Source organism: Saccoglossus kowalevskii, chromosome 15, assembly GCF_978046115.1.
Source record: "Saccoglossus kowalevskii chromosome 15, keSacKowa6.1, whole genome shotgun sequence".
Classification (NCBI taxonomy): domain Eukaryota; kingdom Metazoa; phylum Hemichordata; class Enteropneusta; family Harrimaniidae; genus Saccoglossus; species Saccoglossus kowalevskii.
Window position 1 is genome coordinate 11,149,777 of NC_140655.1, and position 21,704 is coordinate 11,171,480.

The following is a 21,704-nucleotide window of genomic DNA, read 5'->3' on the forward strand; positions in this document are numbered from 1 at the left end:
GGCAATTACATAACTACACATATTACTAGCACAAACTGGCAGCTGTACATTCATTTATTAGATTAGTGAAGGTAATAAATGGCAATTACATAACTACTCATATTACTAACACAAACTGGCAGCTGTACATTCATTCATTAGATCAGTGAAGATAATAAATGGCAATTACATAACTACACATATTACTAACACAAACTGGCAGCTGTACATTCATTCATTAGATCAGTGAAGGTAATAAATGGCAATTACATAACTACACATATTACTAACACAAACTCGCAGCTGTACATTCATTTATTAGATTAGTGAAAGTAATAAATGGCAATTACATAACTACACATATTACTAACACAAACTGGCAGCTGTACATTCATTCATTAGATCAGTGAAGGTAATAAATGGCAATTACATAACTACACATATTACTAACACAAACTCGCAGCTGTACATTCATTTATTAGATTAGTGAAAGTAATAAATGGCAATTACATAACTACACATATTACTAACACAAATTGGCAGCTGTACATTCATTCAATATATTAGTGAAGGTAATAAATGGCAATTACATAACTACACATATTACTAACACAAACTGGCAGCTGTACATTCATTCATTAGATTAGTGAAGGTAATAAATAGCAATTACATAACTACACATATTACTAGCACAAACTGGCAGCTGTACATTCATTCATCAGATCAGTGAAGGTAATAAATGGCAATTACATAACTACACATATTACTAACACAAACTAGCAGCTGTATATTCATTTATTAGATTAGTGAAGGTAATAAATGGCAATTACATAACTACACATATTACTAACACAAACTGGCAGCTGTACATTTATTCATTAGATTAGTGAAGGTAATAAATGGCAATTACATAACTACACATATTACTAACACAAACTGGCAGCTGTACATTCATTTATTAGATTAGTGAAGGTAATAAATGGCAATTACATAACTACACATATTACTAACACAAAATGGCAGCTGTACATTCATTCATTAGATTAGTCAAGGTAATAAATGGCACTAACACAACTACACATATTACTAACACTAACTCGCAGCTGTACATTCATTTAATAGATTAGTGAAAGTAATAAATGGCAATTACATAACTACAGATATTACTAGCACAAAGTGGCAGCTGTACATTCATTCATTAGATTAGTGAAGGTAATAAATGGCAATTACATAACTACACATATTACTAACACAAACTGTGAGCTGTACATTCATTCATTAGACTGGTGAAGATAATAAATGGCAATTACATAACTACACATATTAGTAGCACAGACTGGCAGCTGTACATTCATTCATTATACTGGTGAAGATAATAAATGGCAATTACATATCTACAGATATTAGTAGCAAAGACTGGCAGCTGTACATTCATTCATTAGATCAGTGAAGGTAATAAATGGCAATTACATAACTACACATATTACTAGCACAAACTGGCAGCTGTACAATCATTCATTAGATCAGTGAAGGTAATAAATGGCAATTACATAACTACACATATTACTAGCACAAACTAGCAGCTGTACATTCATTCATTAGATCAGTGAAGGTAATAAATGGCAATTACATAACTACACATATTACTAACACAAACTGGCAGCTGTACATTCATTCATTAGATCAGTGAAGGTAATCAATGGCAATTACATAACTACACATACTACTAACACAAACTGGCAGCTGTACATTCATTCATTAGATTAGTGAAGGTAATAAATGGCAATTACATAACTACACATATTACTAACACAAACTGGCAGCTGTACATTCATTCATTAGATTAGTGAAGGTAATAAATGGCAATTACATAACTACACATATTACTAGCACAAACTGGCAGCTGTACATTCATTCATTAGATCAGTGAAGGTAATAAATGGCAATTACATAACTACACATATTACTAGCACAAACTAGCAGCTGTACATTCATTCATTAGATCAGTGAAGGTTATAAATGGCAATTACATAACTACACATATTACTAACACAAACTGGCAGCTGTACATTTATTCATTAGATTAGTGAAGGTAATAAATGGCAATAACACAACTACACATATTACTAACACAAACTCGCAGCTGTACATTCATTTATTAGATTAGTGAAAGTAATAAATGGCAATTACATCACTACAGATATTACTAGCACAAAGTGGCAGCTGTACATTCATTCATTAGATTAGTGAAGGTAATAAATGACAATTACATAACTACACATATTACTAACACAAACAGGAAGCTGTACATTCATTCATTGGATTAGTTAAGGTAATAAATGGCAATTACATAACTACAGATATTACTAGCACAAAGTGGCAGCTGTACATTCATTCATTCATTAGATCAGTGAAGGTAATAAATGGCAATTACATAACTACACATATTACTAGCACAAACTGGCAGCTGTACATTCATTTATTAGATTAGTGAAGGTAATAAATGGCAATTACATAACTACACATATTACTCACACAAACTGGCAGCTGTACATTCATTCATTAGATCAGTGAAGATAATAAATGGCAATTACATAACTACACATATTACTAACACAAACTGGCAGCTGTACATTCATTCATTAGATCAGTGAAGGTAATAAATGGCAATTACATAACTACACATATTACTAGCACAAACTGGCAGCTGTACATTCATTCATTAGATCAGTGAAGGTAATAAATGGCAATTACATAAATACACATATTACTAACACAAACTGTGAGCTGTACATTCATTCATTAGACTGGTGAAGATAATAAATGGCAATTACATAACTACACATATTAGTAGCACAGACTGGCAGCTGTACATTCATTCATTATACTGGTGAAGATAATAAATGGCAATTACATATCTACAGATATTAGTAGCAAAGACTGGCAGCTGTACATTCATTCATTAGATCAGTGAAGGTAATAAATGGCAATTACATAACTACACATATTACTAGCACAAACTGGCAGCTGTACAATCATTCATTAGATCAGTGAAGGTAATAAATGGCAATTACATAACTACACATATTACTAACACAAACTGGCAGCTGTACATTCATTCATTAGATTAGTGAAGGTAATAAATAGCAATTACATAACTACACATATTACTAGCACAAACTAGCAGCTGTACATTCATTCATTAGATCAGTGAAGGTAATAAATGGCAATTACATAACTACACATATTACTAACACAAACTGGCAGCTGTACATTCATTCATTAGATCAGTGAAGGTAATCAATGGCAATTACATAACTACACATACTACTAACACAAACTGGCAGCTGTACATTCATTCATTAGATTAGTGAAGGTAATAAATGGCAATTACATAACTACACATATTACTAACACAAACTGGCAGCTGTACATTCATTCATTAGATTAGTGAAGGTAATAAATGGCAATTACATAACTACACATATTACTAGCACAAACTGGCAGCTGTACATTCATTCATTAGATCAGTGAAGGTAATAAATGGCAATTACATAACTACACATATTACTAGCACAAACTAGCAGCTGTACATTCATTCATTAGATCAGTGAAGGTTATAAATGGCAATTACATAACTACACATATTACTAACACAAACTGGCAGCTGTACATTTATTCATTAGATTAGTGAAGGTAATAAATGGCAATAACACAACTACACATATTACTAACACAAACTCGCAGCTGTACATTCATTTATTAGATTAGTGAAAGTAATAAATGGCAATTACATCACTACAGATATTACTAGCACAAAGTGGCAGCTGTACATTCATTCATTAGATTAGTGAAGGTAATAAATGACAATTACATAACTACACATATTACTAACACAAACAGGAAGCTGTACATTCATTCATTGGATTAGTTAAGGTAATAAATGGCAATTACATAACTACAGATATTACTAGCACAAAGTGGCAGCTGTACATTCATTCATTAGATCAGTGAAGGTAATAAATGGCAATTACATAACTACACATATTACTAGCACAAACTGGCAGCTGTACATTCATTTATTAGATTAGTGAAGGTAATAAATGGCAATTACATAACTACTCATATTACTAACACAAACTGGCAGCTGTACATTTATTCATTAGATCAGTGAAGATAATAAATGGCAATTACATAACTACACATATTACTAACACAAACTGGCAGCTGTACATTCATTCATTAGATCAGTGAAGGTAATAAATGGCAATTACATAACTACACATATTACTAACACAAACTCGCAGCTGTACATTCATTTATTAGATTAGTGAAAGTAATAAATGGCAATTACATAACTACACATATTACTAACACAAATTGGCAGCTGTACATTCATTCAATATATTAGTGAAGGTAATAAATGGCAATTACATAACTACACATATTACTAACACAAACTGGCAGCTGTACATTCATTCATTAGATTAGTGAAGGTAATAAATAGCAATTACATAACTACACATATTACTAGCACAAACTGGCAGCTGTACATTCATTCATCAGATCAGTGAAGGTAATAAATGGCAATTACATAACTACACATATTACTAACACAAACTAGCAGCTGTATATTCATTTATTAGATTAGTGAAGGTAATAAATGGCAATTACATAACTACACATATTACTAACACAAACTGGCAGCTGTACATTTATTCATTAGATTAGTGAAGGTAATAAATGGCAATTACATAACTACACATATTACTAACACAAACTGGCAGCTGTACATTTATTTATTAGATTAGTGAAGGTAATAAATGGCAATTACATAACTACACATATTACTAACACAAAATGGCAGCTGTACATTCATTCATTAGATTAGTCAAGGTAATAAATGGCACTAACACAACTACACATATTACTAACACTAACTCGCAGCTGTACATTCATTTAATAGATTAGTGAAAGTAATAAATGGCAATTACATAACTACAGATATTACTAGCACAAAGTGGCAGCTGTACATTCATTCATTAGATTAGTGAAGGTAATAAATGGCAATTACATAACTACAGATATTACTAGCACAAAGTGGCAGCTGTACATTCATTCATTAGATCAGTGAAGGTAATGAATGGCAATTACATAACTACACATATTACTAGCACAAACTGGCAGCTGTACATTCATTTATTAGATTAGTGAAGGTAATAAATGGCAATTACATAAATACACATATTACTAACACAAACTGTGAGCTGTACATTCATTCATTAGACTGGTGAAGATAATAAATGGCAATTACATAACTACACATATTAGTAGCACAGACTGGCAGCTGTACATTCATTCATTATACTGGTGAAGATAATAAATGGCAATTACATATCTACATATATTAGTAGCAAAGACTGGCAGCTGTACATTCATTCATTAGATCAGTGAGGTAATAAATGGCAATTACATAACTACACATATTACTAACACAAACTGGCAGGTGTACATTCATTCATTAGACTGGTGAAGATAATAAATGGCAATTACATAACTACACATATTACTCACACAAACTGGCAGGTGTTCATTCATTCATTTGATTAGTGAAGGTAATAAATGGCAATTACATAACTACACATATTACTAGCACAAACTGGCAGCTGTACATTCATTCATTAGATCAGTGAAGGTAATAAATGGCAATTACATAAATACACATATTACTAACACAAACTGTGAGCTGTACATTCATTCATTAGACTGGTGAAGATAATAAATGGCAATTACATAACTACACATATTAGTAGCACAGACTGGCAGCTGTACATTCATTCATTATACTGGTGAAGATAATAAATGGCAATTACATATCTACAGATATTAGTAGCAAAGACTGGCAGCTGTACATTCATTCATTAGATCAGTGAAGGTAATAAATGGCAATTACATAACTACACATATTACTAGCACAAACTGGCAGCTGTACATTCATTCATTAGATCAGTGAAGGTAATAAATGGCAATTACATAACTACACATATTACTAACACAAACTGGCAGCTGTACATTCATTCATTAGATTAGTGAAGGTAATAAATGGCAATTACATAACTACACATATTACTAGCACAAACTAGCAGCTGTACATTCATTCATTAGATCAGTGAAGGTAATAAATGGCAATTACATAACTACACATATTACTAACACAAACTGGCAGCTGTACATTCATTCATTAGATCAGTGAAGGTAATAAATGGCAATTACATAACTACACATACTACTAACACAAACTGGCAGCTGTACATTCATTCATTAGATTAGTGAAGGTAATAAATGGCAATTACATAACTACACATATTACTAGCACAAACTAGCAGCTGTACATTCATTCATTAGATCAGTGAAGGTAATAAATGGCAATTACATAACTACACATATTACTAACACAAACTGGCAGCTGTACATTCATTCATTAGATCAGTGAAGGTAATAAATGGCAATTACATAACTACACATACTACTAACACAAACTGGCAGCTGTACATTCATTCATTAGATCAGTGAAGGTAATAAATGGCAATTACATAACTACACATATTACTAACACAAACTGGAAGCTGTACATTCATTCATTAGATTAGTGAAGGTAATAAATGGCAATTACATAACTACACATATTACTAACACAAACTGGCAGCTGTACATTCATTCATTAGATTAGTGAAGGTAATAAATGGCAATTACATAACTACACATATTACTAGCACAAACTGGCAGCTGTACATTCATTCATTAGATCAGTGAAGGTAATAAATGGCAATTACATAACTACACATATTACTAGCACAAACTAGCAGCTGTACATTCATTCATTAGATCAGTGAAGGTTATAAATGGCAATTACATAACTACACATATTACTAACACAAACTGGCAGCTGTACATTTATTCATTAGATTAGTGAAGGTAATAAATGGCAATAACACAACTACACATATTACTAACACAAACTCGCAGCTGTACATTCATTTATTAGATTAGTGAAAGTAATAAATGGCAATTACATCACTACAGATATTACTAGCACAAAGTGGCAGCTGTACATTCATTCATTAGATTAGTGAAGGTAATAAATGACAATTACATAACTACACATATTACTAACACAAACAGGCAGCTGTACATTCATTCATTGGATTAGTTAAGGTAATATATGGCAATTACATAACTACAGATATTACTAGCACAAAGTGGCAGCTGTACATTCATTCATTAGATCAGTGAAGGTAATAAATGGCAATTACATAACTACACATATTACTAACACAAACTGGCAGCTGTACATTCATTCATTAGATCAGTGAAGGTAATAAATGGCAATTACATAACTACACATATTACTAACACAAACTGGCAGCTGTACATTCATTTATTAGATTAGTGAAGGTAATAAATGGCAATTACATAACTACACATATTACTAACACAAAATGGCAGCTGTACATTCATTCATTAGATTAGTCAAGGTAATAAATGGCACTAACACAACTACACATATTACTAACACAAACTCGCAGCTGTACATTCATTTAATAGATTAGTGAAAGTAATAAATGGCAATTACATAACTACAGATATTACTAGCACAAAGTGGCAGCTGTACATTCATTCATTAGATTAGTGAAGGTAATAAATGGCAATTACATAACTACAGATATTACTAGCACAAAGTGGCAGCTGTACATTCATTCATTAGATCAGTGAAGGTAATAAATGGCAATTACATAACTACACATATTACTAGCACAAACTGGCAGCTGTACATTCATTTATTAGATTAGTGAAGGTAATAAATGGCAATTACATAACTACACATATTACTAACACAAACTGGCAGCTGTACATTCATTCATTAGATCAGTGAAGGTAATAAATAGCAGTTACATAACTACACATATTACTAACACAAACTGGCAGCTGTACATTCATTCATTAGACTGGTGAAGATAATAAATGGCAATTACATATCTACACATATTACTAACACAAACTGGCAGCTGTACATTCATTCATTAGATCAGTGAAGGTAATAAATGGCAATTACATAACTACACATATTACTAGCACAAACTAGCAGCTGTACATTCATTTATTAGATTAGTGAAGGTAATAAATGGCAATTACATAACTACACATATTACTAACACAAACTGGCAGCTGTACATTTATTCATTAGATTAGTGACGGTAATAAATGGCAATTACATAACTACACATATTACTAACACAAACTGGCAGCTTTACATTTATTCATTAGATTAGTGAAAGTAATAAATGGCAATTACATAACTACACATATTACTAGCACAAACTAGCAGCTGTACATTCATTTATTAGATTAGTGAAGGTAATAAATGGCAATTACATAACTACACATATTACTCACACAAACTGGCAGCTTGACATTTATTCATTAGATTAGTGAAAGTAATAAATGGCAATTACATAACTACACATATTACTAGCACAAACTAGCAGCTGTACATTCATTTATTAGATTAGTGAAGGTAATAAATGGCAATTACATAACTACACATATTACTAACACAAACTGGCAGCTGTACATTTATTCATTAAATTAGTGAAGGTAATAAATGGCACTAACACAACTACACATATTACTAACACAAACTAGCAGCTGTACATTCATTTATTAGATTAGTGAAGGTAATAAATGGCAATTACATAACTACACATATTACTAACACAAACTGGCAGCTGTACATTTATTCATTAGATTAGTGAAGGTAATAAATGGCACTAACACAACTACACATATTACTAACACAAACTAGCAGCTGTACATTCATTTATTAGATTAGTGAAGGTAATAAATGGCAATTACATAACTACACATATTACTAACACAAACTGGCAGCTGTACATTATTTTTTAGATATAGTGAAGGTAATAAATGGCAATTACATAACTACACATATTACTAACACAAACTGGCTGCTGTACATTCATTCATTAGATCAGTGAAGGTAATAAATGGCAATTACATAACTACACATATTACTAACACAAACTGGCAGCTGTACATTCATTCATTAGATTAGTGAAGGTAATAAATGGCAATTACATAACTACACATATTACTAACACAAACTGGCAGCTGTACATTCATTCATTAGATTAGTGAAAGTAATAAATGGCAATTACATAACTACACATATTACTAACACAAACTGGCAGGTGTACATTCATTTCATTAGATTAGTGAAGGTAATAAATAGCAATTACATAACTACACATATTACTAACACAAACTGGCAGGTGTACATTCATTTCATTAGATTAGTGAAGGTAATAAATGGCATTTACATAACTACACATATTACTAACACAAACTGGCAGGTGTACATTCATTTCATTAGATTAGTGAAGGTAATAAATGGCAAATACATAACTTCACATATTACTAACACAAACTGGCAGCTGTACATTCATTCATTAGACTGGTGAAGATAATAAATGGCAATTACATAACTACACATATTAGTAGCACAGACTGGCAGCTGTACATTCATTCATTAGACTGGTGAAGATAATAAATGGCAATTACATAACTACACATATTACTAGCACAAACTGGCAGCTGTACATTCATTCATTAGGTCAGTGAAGGTAATAAATGGCAATTACATAACTACACATATTACTAACACAAACTGGCAGCTGTACATTCATTCATTAGATCAGTGAAGGTAATAAATGGCAATTACATAACTACACATATTACTAACACAAACTGGCAGCTGAACATTCATTTATTAGATTAGTGAAGGTAATAAATGGCAATTACATAACTACACATATTACTAACACAAACTGGCAGCTGTACATTCATTTATTAGATTAGTGAAGGTAATAAATGGCAATTACATAACTACACATATTACTAGCACAAACTGGCAGCTGTACATTCATTCATTAGATCAGTGAAGGTAATAAATGGCAATTACATAACTACACATATTACTAACACAAACTGGCAGCTGTACATTCATTTATTAGATTAGTGAAGGTAATAAATGGCAATTACATAACTACACATATTACTAACACAAACTGGCAGCTGTACATTCATTTATTAGATTAGTGAAGGTAATAAATGGCAATTACATAACTACACATATTACTAGCACAAACTGGCAGTTGAAGACGCTTTGGGTTTCGCTCATGTGTGTTTAGCTCCGTTCATCACATATCATTTCACGGACTTGTCTATATGTAGCTATGTTAATTCAAAAATGACCTAAAGGTGGCCATATTTGTAAGTGTCCTAAAACATTTCTTTGAAATGACTTTTTCGAAGTCTTTTTGACTTGTTTTCGAAGCAGCTACAGTGTTATGCATGTTATGGTTTGGTTTTTCGTTTTATTAATTTCTGACCGACTGGCGACATTTTTAAATTTCGAAGGGTTTCTTTCTTGTATGATGCAACATTGGAAATACGTACATATGACTAGATAAAAACTGGAACTATCAGTGCAGAGTAACTAGACTATTTTATTACAGTTAAAGGTATATTATCACCACCACCAATTAGTCATTATTGATAGTTAAAAGTCGTTTCGTTCTTAATCACTAATCAAGTACACAGCATGAATTGCACTTAATCTGAAAAAGAAAGAAAAGCGTTAGAATACGTCCTTACATGGCACCCGTGAAATAATAACCTTCTTTTTTGTCGGTAAATCATCAATCATAACATTGTCGAATTGTAGCTTAAAACGAAGTGAAATTTTATTTGATCCACAGTGCAAAATGTGTCAAATCATAGTGTTTTGCATAGGAAACTATATCAGACTACTTTCCAAAAACAAAATCATTGAAGTGCATGAAACCCTAACATTTGGATCAGTGGTTGGGTTGATGTCATTACGTTATTTCACAATTATTCATATGGTTCTTAAGAAAAAAAGTTATGCATTAAGTATTATTTCGTATGCAAATTACACAACTAACATTCTGCAATATTTCTATTACTTGAATAATTTGATAACTGTAATAGTTTAAATATAATTAAATGTATGTTTCTGCTATTTCCGCTTGAAAAATAATGTATGTTATTTACTTGGATTCCTACACATTTAATCCAGTGAAGGGTAGTCTTATTTTTATTCGTTTTTGTTGCAAGATACCACACTCTATTGTTTTATATATACATACTGCAAACAATAATACATGATCAAATAAACCATCAGCAACATCTTTTAGCCTTACCTTGTAAAACTTAGAACTTTTTGAGTAGCTATTTCTTCCAAAAGAAATTCACAGTGTATAATATAATTATATCAATTTCATACATTTCACGAGGACAGGTCACGATTATGTTTACCACCATATGTGATACATGAAGGTAAATGTAATTGTAATAATATACATATATACATACTATTATCACTCAATTCCCTGATCGATTCGTCCGTTTCAGATGATTCACTAGCTGATCGACTTAACGGCCTTGAACTGCGTCCGATCGATTCGTCCGTTTCAGATGATTCACTTGCTGATCGACTTAACGACCTTAAACTACGCCAGATCGATTCGTCCGATCCAGATGATTCACTAGCTGATCGACTTAACGACCTTGAACTACGCCCAATCGATTCGTCCGATCCAGATGATTCACTAGCTGATCGACTTAACGATCTTGAACTACGCCTGATCGATTTGTCCGTTTCTGATGATTCACTGGCTGATCGACTTAACGACCTTGAACTATTCCCGTCTGTAGGACTTATTATGATACAGATCAGCATCTGAAAATAACACATAATACATAAAATCTGTGCGTTTCATTTTGTTTTACAATGGAATGTATATATACCGCAACGTTAAGTATTGGGTATATTTTATCTCGTTGCTGTAAATTTTATGTTATACGCAAATAAAAGTGTATAACTATTATAATTTGAAACTAATTTCAAACAATGTTACGATGATCTACTTCTTGTTCATCGACACTAGGAAAATACAATTATGAATTAATATATGTTCTGTGCGTGGTGTGTTGACAATGATTTCCAATGAATTATGCATGTGGCTGTGGAGGACTCTAAATCATTTACAAAATGTATCAGCATAAACTTACCAGTACCAAAGCCATACACATAAACTTAGTTGCCATGTTGTCACTCGATTAACAGCCCACGTTTCACAATGTAAGCAAAGTTTAAATAATTCTAAAAACACTTGATACATAATATAACTATTATTGTAATTCTAAGTAAAAAATTACAACTGTTTCATTCAAAAGCATTGCATCCATAGAAGGATTATCATGCACTGAAAAATGATAAACGTATATACTGTCCAAATACTTCTGTAAATTATCGTCAAATTGTTTTAATTACACACGATTGGATAAAGAGCATAGAAGTTTAAAATTAAAATTGTTATGCATATGGCGTAGCCACAAGATGTTAGTGATGTGTCTAGTGCAATAGTTAGTGCTTTTCTTGCTTGCTTGCTTTGCCTTCAGCTTCTGCTGCTGACTAGCATCGACTGTGTAAGTCTCCCCTGCCAGTATATAGCCTCTCCTACACCACGACTCCAGCTCTACCTCCCTGTGGTCACACCTATAAACTGGACTACTTGCGGCTCTAAGCTAAAGAACTGGGGTTCTTGGAGCAGGTAGGAGCCCTAGAGGTTCAGAGTGCATGGCCCACCTGCGTGTGGACACGCCCTAACTCTGTACCAAACCTGTCCTCCTGTTGGAGGGGTCTCCTCCAACTGGGTAGACAGGACACATTATTTAGGTAAGGAAACCTGTCTTGGAGAGAAAACTCCAAAATCAAACAGAAGATAACAGCCCCGCCATACTGACCGTCTGGCGATGGGCTAACAACCAATCACAGAGCTACAACATTGTTACGCAAATGAACATGTATCGACACACAAGTCAACAGCCAAAGCAATTATCCATTCATATTCATCCAATTATACATCACAGATCATGGGCAACTCTGAAAACCGTGGAAGGGGTTGCCCTGAAGTGGAAATTGTTGAGGCAAAATATCCATATTGGGACCTGGAACGTACAAACACTCTACCAAGTAGGTCAGCTTAAGACCCTCTGTGATGAGGCAAAAAGGTACCAGCTTGACATTACCAGGCTTTAGGAAGTGTGATGGAGTGGCCAAGGCAGACTGGCCTCAAATGGCCTTACGCTTTTATACTCGGGTGAAGAGGGAGAGGACCTCACATCTGGTGTGGGACAGCTCTTATCCTGTGCGGCAACTAGTGCTCGGATGACGTAGAGTGCATTTCTGACAGGCTCCGACTTGCCAGGTTCGACTGCGGAATAATCAAAATGGCAGTCATTTCAATTCAATGTGTGTACAGGGACTGCCATGTATCCGTCATTGTAGATGGTCAGCAAACAGACTGGTTCAAGATTGAGACAGGAGTAAAACAGGGATTTGTGTGGTCATCATTGAATTTGTCCTCCGAAAGGCATGTGACAACAACCAGGCAGGCATCTGCATGAGACGGCGCACAAAAACACTCAGAGTAATTCAACCTGGATGGTATCTCTCTGACTTGGATTTTGCGGATGATGTCGCCTTGCTCGAATCCAAGTCCGCAAGTGGCAACTGATCACTCCATTCCCTGGGGAAATGTCACGGAGAGATTGGCCTGACCATCTCCCGCCCCAATACCAAAAGCTATGAGGGTTGGAGATATGTACCAAGCTGGAGGATACTCCTGTTGAGGGCGTGCTTTCCATTTCCATATAAACAAAAGATCTTGTTCTAAGGTAAATGAGAGTTGTGGCGAATGTTCAATCAATTCTTTTAACGTAAATTGTGGCAACATTTTAGTCAGAGTGCCGTCTAGTATTTGTGGGGAATCATTTTTATTTGGAATGCTCTGATTGGATGGAAGTTTGAGCCTAGAAAGATGTGATAGAATTGGTCTGTTCTGTTCAGATTCAAATAAGCCTGGACCACTAATTTGACAGGGAAGTGATACTTATAATGCAGCAAGCTGTTTTAATTGCTGTTGTCATATATAATTTTTATATTCCCCTGTCAAATGCATTTATTGGTCCACTGAAAAATCAAAATAAATTTTCTCTGTAAATTAGGTCATACGTGTTAACTCCCCTCAAGTTATGACTCGTGGTCCCCCCACAAAATAATGTTTGCATCTAATATTAAAATAAAGATGGCGGACTATAGCGTATATTCATCTCGTTCTACTCTGGATTACTTGGAGTAAATAAAGATCCTAGAAAGTTAGTATTTATATTCCAGTGTGTTTTTCACATGTCTTTGACTTTCCCAATATGTTTGTTACTATTGACAAGTCAATGCTTCAGTCAATGTTTTTCTTCACTACGTATCCAGCTCCTCGTCGGGCGCTATGTGACTGGTGGTTTTAAACCACCAAATCAGCACAGACAGTCGGGCAATTGTCGATTGCAGATTGCAGAGAGCAGATTATTCGAATGGATACCATGAATATGAATACAATGTTATTTTCAAAAACGAATAAAGAAAGAGCTATTTAAAAAAAGAAAATGTCAGGTAACAAGTGTTTAATACTAAAATCGACATCAAATAAAATGGTTCAACGGATTACAACATCAAAATCAGACAATTTTTTGAGAGCATCGCATCGTCATCTTCTGTGTATGCTACAGTGAGCTCTGTTGCAGCGTTCCATTTTGAACGCACGCTTCTAGGTTCTGATCGACGAAAGACTGACGTGATTTGTATTTCCTCAATGTCGATTCTCGGTTAATGGACGTATTTTTATTTTGAAAGACACATTCAGAAATCGCCATCTTGATGTTAATTATAGAACTGAAACAACAACCTTTACTCAGCATGATAAATCTGTATACTGTATATATCAGCAACGATTTGTATGGTTGTTGCATCACGGTGCTTTATTTCTAGTCATGTATCATCTCTTAAAAGTACCAACAATCATTATTTTAAAATATTAGAGATTCAAACACAGATCGTCGATCACTAACGGTGGCATATCTAAACAACAAAAACGTGAAATTTATTTTTATTTTTATGAATGGTTGTTTGATGACATGTTTTAAATGGGCACTGCTAGGTAGTAGTCAAAACAGTTGACGTGAATTGTCGTCAATAAGTAGTTCTCACTAACAACACAATGCTTTAATTTTACATAATGAAATATGGTGCAAATACATTATTTAGCATAACCTATGACGTCAGTACGATGACGTGGATCAATAACTCTTTCATCAATAGAGATGATCTATGAAGACATCTATTTCATTGAAATACACAAGTGTTCCAAAAATGTATGTTTCATATCGACTTGGTCGGTACTTTATAAGCAACGCCCAGATAATTCATTTAAAAATTCATTTGGATACCGCTAAACAAATGTACATTGTCTCCAACAATATCACAGTGACTTCACTCTGACATACTCTGGTTTTGATTTATAATTGTCTTTATAGTTGTCTTTCTGGTTTTCACAGATGTTAAAGTTAGATACATGCATTTTTTTGTCTGTAATTGTATGCATACAATCTAAACCTTTCACTTAGATTTGACTGGGATGGGATATACTGCCAAAAATGTATTTCAACACATGTACGGCATGACTGTATAATTTGAGGGTTGAGAACCCGAAAACTTAATTAAGTAGTAATGATCTCAATTCAAAAATAAAAACTAGGCTGAGATACATCAGGGCTACAACAAAATTAAACACTTGTTTCTTAAGACATATCAAGCTCTGTTTTTTTTCAGAGTATGTCGCCCGTTTTTGTGAGAATAACTTTATAATTGAAAACGCTGATCATGACTCTGCTCAAGGGAGTAAGCCTATCGATTTAGCACATGAGATGATTGATAAACTCTGTGGAAAATATTTTTTGCGACGAATTAATTGTAAACAGATTTTTCATATGGTGAAAAAAAAACTACTGGACCAAAGATGTATAACACAAGTCGTATAGGGAAAGTCCACACAACACAAAACAAATGATTGTGAAAAAACAATAAAATAATACACAAAAACGTATAAAATATCTAACTCACAGGTAAATTTGTACCTAGAGATCACTTGTTCTGTCTTTCACGAGTAGGTTGCGATATGAGTAGGTTGTTGTGCCTCAATATAATCGCTGTATTTTTTTTTATCATCTGTACCAGTAAAAATCAAAAAGTGTTGGTATTCAAAATGGTAAACAATAGAAACTCCCCGGATGTGTAGTACAGAGGACACAATTTAGTGGAGCATAGATCGTTAATTAATATTCATGAATGAGTACCAACACAATAAAACAGTTTCTTCATGTAGTAAACTGAAAAATTGTTGCATTCACTGTAGTGGCCCGTGTTTAAGCGTGTTATTTTGTTGTAAAGCTTAAAAACCACATTATTATTACAACCTTAAGCATGCATGTACAATATGCTAACCTATTTAGATCACGGGTCAGCCCTTGACCTACCTACCTCACCCAATGGGGATTTTTCAAGGTGATGTTTTTACTTACCTTAGGGTGAGTCTGACAAGAATCAGGTTGTCTATCATCTGCCCAATGGTAGATAATATAATGAAAAAAACGTGTGTGCAGGCAATTAAGATGAATTAAATAGGGATATATATTAAGTCACATGATTGTTTGTTCAATAATTATGTTTTAACACTAATGCAGACCACTTGTATGTGAAAAATGTGTCAGTGTACTTGCTCTGGCACTGATTTTAACTCCAAACACCTTGTAACAATCGTTTACCGGAAGTGTCGAATTGCACGGCATCGTAAGTCGATCTAAAAACGTCTCCTGTGTTGCCGAGTACATGTAGACATTGACTAAGCAAGGTGAGTCGAGTTTTTTAGATTGATTTCAATTGTTTTATAAGTGGAAATTATACCATTTTTTATTGAAAATATCGGTTATGTAATTGCTGTTTATTTAAGTAACATATCATGTATTTTCATGCAATTCGAATGAGTGTGTCTGCTTTAGGCCTACTGTACGTAGACAATTGTACGCTCACCTGTAATGCCGAGGAAGATCGCAGCGTTCATATTGAATCCATTGGAAAGCATATGAGTGAAAACAGACGAGGGCAAAAAGGATACGTTACATCCCAAACTCGAACAACAAAGTAAATTCTGTCACTTCAAACTCGGACGTTAGAAAGCATTTACGTACGTGATGATCTAATCTTGAAGATGATATTTTATTAACTCTAATTTTATTCGAATGTGTACAAATACACGGTAAATGTTTCGTAAATATATGAGTTTTAAATGTGTAGATCACGCCCGTCAGAAAATAACTTGTCTTCTGTTTTTTAAATAAATATTTTAGTGTATAACGTTTCAGTCGGGAACATTATGTATGCGAACTAATACGGAACGTGTTCCGAAGATAAGAACGATTTGACATTGACATTTTGCGGAAACTCAGATTTAAGACGATGCATCAAATCGTGATATTTGTTTTTACTGTAAGGGGTGCTAGAAAGCGGCACATCGAAAGGTCAATTTGAGTTATGAGTTTGAGATTCGCGTCCAAGATTATATTATTCCTATGTCGTGTACTAGTTTCACGCCACTAAAATCAGCGAAACGTTGAGTTTCTTGAAATTTGAGACATAATTGAGAAATGGCGGTGTACATGACACACAATTCAAATCGCAAAATTTAGAAAAGGTCGTTACTAATTTCTAAATTAAAAAAAATATTTCATGACTAAAATCAGTCTAACATGGCTTTGATATTAACGTGACGTCTTCATTTGTCTCACTATACACTGGTGAATTCGAACACACGACCGGAAATTGCACAATAGAGTGTACGTTGATAAATTGCTATATCATTTGCATGGCTGAATGAATACGAACAATACGAGAATATATTGACTTTTGGTCTCATACACGTGAATGTTGGCCGATCGGTTCCGGCACGAATGTCATGTTGGTAAGAATAGCCACAAAGACCATACCAAGAAAGTTAAATGAATTCTCACTGAGACACATGTAACAAAATTGGTCGAATTAGTCGTCATCGTCATTTCGGAGGGGATCAGAGTTTCATTTCTATTCAATTTACCATCGTACGCTGCGTTAATTCAGAATACGATCTATATCACCACATACACTCGGAACACATCAGAGTGAACAACGCTAAACATCGCATTTTCATTTCAAACAACTAGGAATATTTCTGGCTAGTACTCTTTGCAGTGACGTTTCAAATTTGCAAACACAATTCTCATTGTCTTCGTTGACCCATGGACAGTCTATGGTTGAACCTGCTATGTGGTACTTGGCAACTCATTAGGAACTGTGTAAATGGTTGTGAAAACTAAATTGACGATTCATGTTTTAGAGCATTCACGTCACCGGCGATGTTCGGCAATGTATGCCATGTATGATATTTGTCTCGCTTCCATACTTATAAGAAACTCACTTAAGTTTCCTAATTTTATAAAATAATCACATCGATATTCACTCAAACAGGTCACTTTACAATTTTTAAAAGATTTTTAAAAAGCATCACTTAGATTTTTACGGGTACTTCGCACTTCGATTTTTACTCATGTGGAGGCCCATGTGAGCGGCTTGGTTCAGATTAGCATACTAATTGCGGTTGCCATTCTGCTCCTATTTATAATATCGGTTCCTCTTTAATACTGTGAAGATCTTTGCATCTGTAAGCCTGCATGGCAAATCATATACTGTGAGTTGCCCTGAAGTGGAAATTGTTGAGACAAAATATCTATATCGGGACCTGGAACGTACAAACACTCTACCAAGTAGGTTAGCTTAAGACCATCTGTGGCAAGGCAAAAAGATACCAGCTTGACATTACCAGGCTCCAGGAAGTGAGATGGAGTGGCCAATTCAGACTGGCCTCAAACGGACTTACGCTTTTATACTCGGGTAAGTAGGGAGAGGACCTCACATCTGGTGTGGGACAGCTCTTATCCTGTGCGGCAACTAGTGCTCTGATGACCTATGAGTGCATTTCTGACAGGCTCCTACTTGCCAGGTTCGACTGCAGAATAATCAAAATGACAGTCATATCATGCTCCGCGCCAACAGAAGTTGCTGATGCCAACGCCAAGGACAGGTTTTACGATGTTCTAGCTGGTGTACTCACAAACATGTCATCCAAATTTTGGTGGGTGACTACAATGCAAGGGTGGGCCAGAATAGAGATGGCTACGAGACAGTCCTGGGCTCCCACGCAGCAAGCACGATTGCAAATGATAATGGCTCTTGACGACTGGACATCTGTACAGCCAATAAACAAGGGCACAGTTAGACCACATCCTCATAAGCAGCTGGCGGAGGCACTCACTCCTTGATTGCCGCACATACAGAGGAGCAGACATCGGGAGCGACCACAAACTTGTGATAGCCAAGTTGCGTCTGAAACTCGCGCGTGGACAGAAAAGCACCGTCACTAGGAGGATATATGTGAATCAACTGGAGGACCCACATTGCAGCGAAATCTACACAGCAAAAGCAAGTAGATGTATTTCATTGAAATACACAAGTGTTCCAAAAATGTATGTTTCATATCGACTTGGTCGGTATTTCTAAGCAACGCCCAGATAATTCATTTAAAAATTCATTTGGATACCGCTAAACAAATGTACATTGTCTCCAACAATATCACAGTGACTTTTATCTGACATACTCTGGTTTTGATTTATAGTTGTCTTTATAGTTGTCTTTCTGGTTTTCATATATGTTAAAATTAAATACATGTACTTTTTGTCTATAATTATATGCACACAATCTAAACCTTTGACCTAGATTTCACTGAGATGGGATATTAAATTTAAACAATATTCTGACGTGACATACTGCCAAAAATGTATTTCAACACAAGTACGGCATGACTGTATAATTTGAGGGTTGAGAAACCGAATACTTAATCAAGTAGTATTGATCTCAATTCAAAAATAAAAACTAGGCTGAGATACATTACGGCTACAACTAAATTAAACACTTTTTTTAAGCCCAGTAATTTACTTAGACATGTCAAGCTCTGTTTTTTTTTCAGAGTATGTCGCCCGTTTTTGTGAGAATAACTTTATAATTGAAAACGCTGATCATGACTCTGCTCAAGGGAGTAAGCATTGCCTTTTTTCACGTAACTAGCTCAATAATCATTGTTGAAAGGAGCGAGCGGCCCCAAATTCAAACGGAGTACAGTTCCGCGCCACCAGCATGTTATGGACCACATCCATTCACATAACAAGAGGTCACACTTAAAGTTGCGTTCTTGAACGATACAAAGCGTTAACGATTTGAAGGGTCGTTCAGAATGTAATAATAGTTTAAACTCGTTTTCTCCTCAAACTTTACCATTAAAACCACCATTTCGACCACGCATGCCAGTAATTAGTCTTTGGAAGAGCGGTCAGTATTTTCAATAAGCGAACGAGAAAACAACGCGATCAAAATGTGCTCGTTCTCTGGTCGGAAATTAAGCGATAAGCGTTCGACATAAAGGCGGTAGATTGGACGAAATGAGTACTGTACCCGGGGTACTATAACTCATTTATATCGTCGTCAATTGAGGATGAGATAGGCTACTCTATTGACATCGGCTGTTTATCCTATCGATTTAGCACATGAGATGATTGATAAACTGTGTAGAAAACATTCTTTGCATTTTTTGACACGAATTAATTGTAAACAGATTTTTCATATTGTGAAAACAAAATACTGGAGCAAAGATGTACAGCACAAGTCGTATAAGGAAAGTTCAAATAACAAAAAAACAAATCACTGTCAAAAAACAATAAAATAAAACACAAAAACGTATAAAATATCTAACTCACAGGTAAATTTGCACCTAGCGATCACTTGTTCAGCCTTTCACAAGTAGATTGCGATATGAAAGACTGGTTTGTGGTGCCACAATATAATCGCTGTATTGTTTATCATCTGTACCAGTAGAAAAGTTGGTATTCGAAATGGTTAACAATAGAAAATCCCTGGAATAGAAAATTAAGATTGATGAATGAGTACCAACAACTGAAAAAATGTTGCATTCACTGTAGTGGCCCGTGTTTAAGCGTGTTGTTTTGTTGGAAAGCTTAAAAACCATATTATTATTAAAACCTTAAGCATGCATGTATAATATGATAACCTATTTAGATCACGGGTCAGCCCTTGCCCTACCTACCTCACCCAATGGGGATTTTTCAAGGTGATGTTTTTACTTACCTTAGGGTGAGTCTGACAAGAATCAGGTTGTCTATCATCTGCCCAATGGTGGATAATATAATGAAAAAACGTGTGTGCAGGCAATTAAGATGAATTGTATAGGGATATATATTAACTCACATGATTTTTTGTTCAATAATTATGTTTTAACACTAATGCAAACCACTTGTATGTGAAAAATGTGTCAGTGTGCTTGCTCTGGCACTCATTTTAACTCCAACAACTTGTAACAATCGTTTACCGGAACTGTCGAATTGCACAGCATCTTGAGTCGATCTAAAAACGTCTCCTGTGTTGCCGAATACATGTAGACATTGACTGACCAATATGAGTCGAGTTTGTCCGATTGATTTCAATTGTTATATAAGTAGAATTATACCTGTTTCTATTGAAAATATCGGTCATGTAATTGGTGTTTATTTTAGTAACATATCATGTATTTTTA

General features: G+C 34.5%; 2 protein-coding genes across 4 annotated transcripts in view; both read right to left on the reverse strand.

Annotated features, from left to right (window-relative positions):
* Positions 1 to 21,704, reverse strand: part of LOC144342350 (uncharacterized) — a 117,886-nt gene that overhangs the window by 45,257 nt on the left and 50,925 nt on the right. The gene's annotated exons all lie outside the window — the stretch shown is intronic.
* Positions 9,803 to 20,943, reverse strand: LOC146733918 (uncharacterized). Of its 3 annotated transcripts, none has more exons than XM_085508286.1 (3): positions 20,872 to 20,943; positions 11,452 to 11,818; positions 9,803 to 10,673 (listed from the first exon to the last, which is right to left on the reverse strand). In XM_085508286.1, the coding sequence occupies exons 2-3, from the start codon at positions 11,816 to 11,818 to the stop codon at positions 10,669 to 10,671; spliced, it is 372 nt and encodes a 123-aa protein (XP_085364412.1). In that variant the 5' UTR covers positions 20,872 to 20,943; the 3' UTR covers positions 9,803 to 10,668. The 3 variants fall into 3 exon arrangements, with proteins under 3 accessions (XP_085364412.1, XP_085364414.1, XP_085364411.1); XM_085508288.1 differs by lacking the exon at positions 20,872 to 20,943 and adding an exon at positions 16,097 to 16,169; XM_085508285.1 differs by lacking the exon at positions 20,872 to 20,943 and adding an exon at positions 12,151 to 12,167.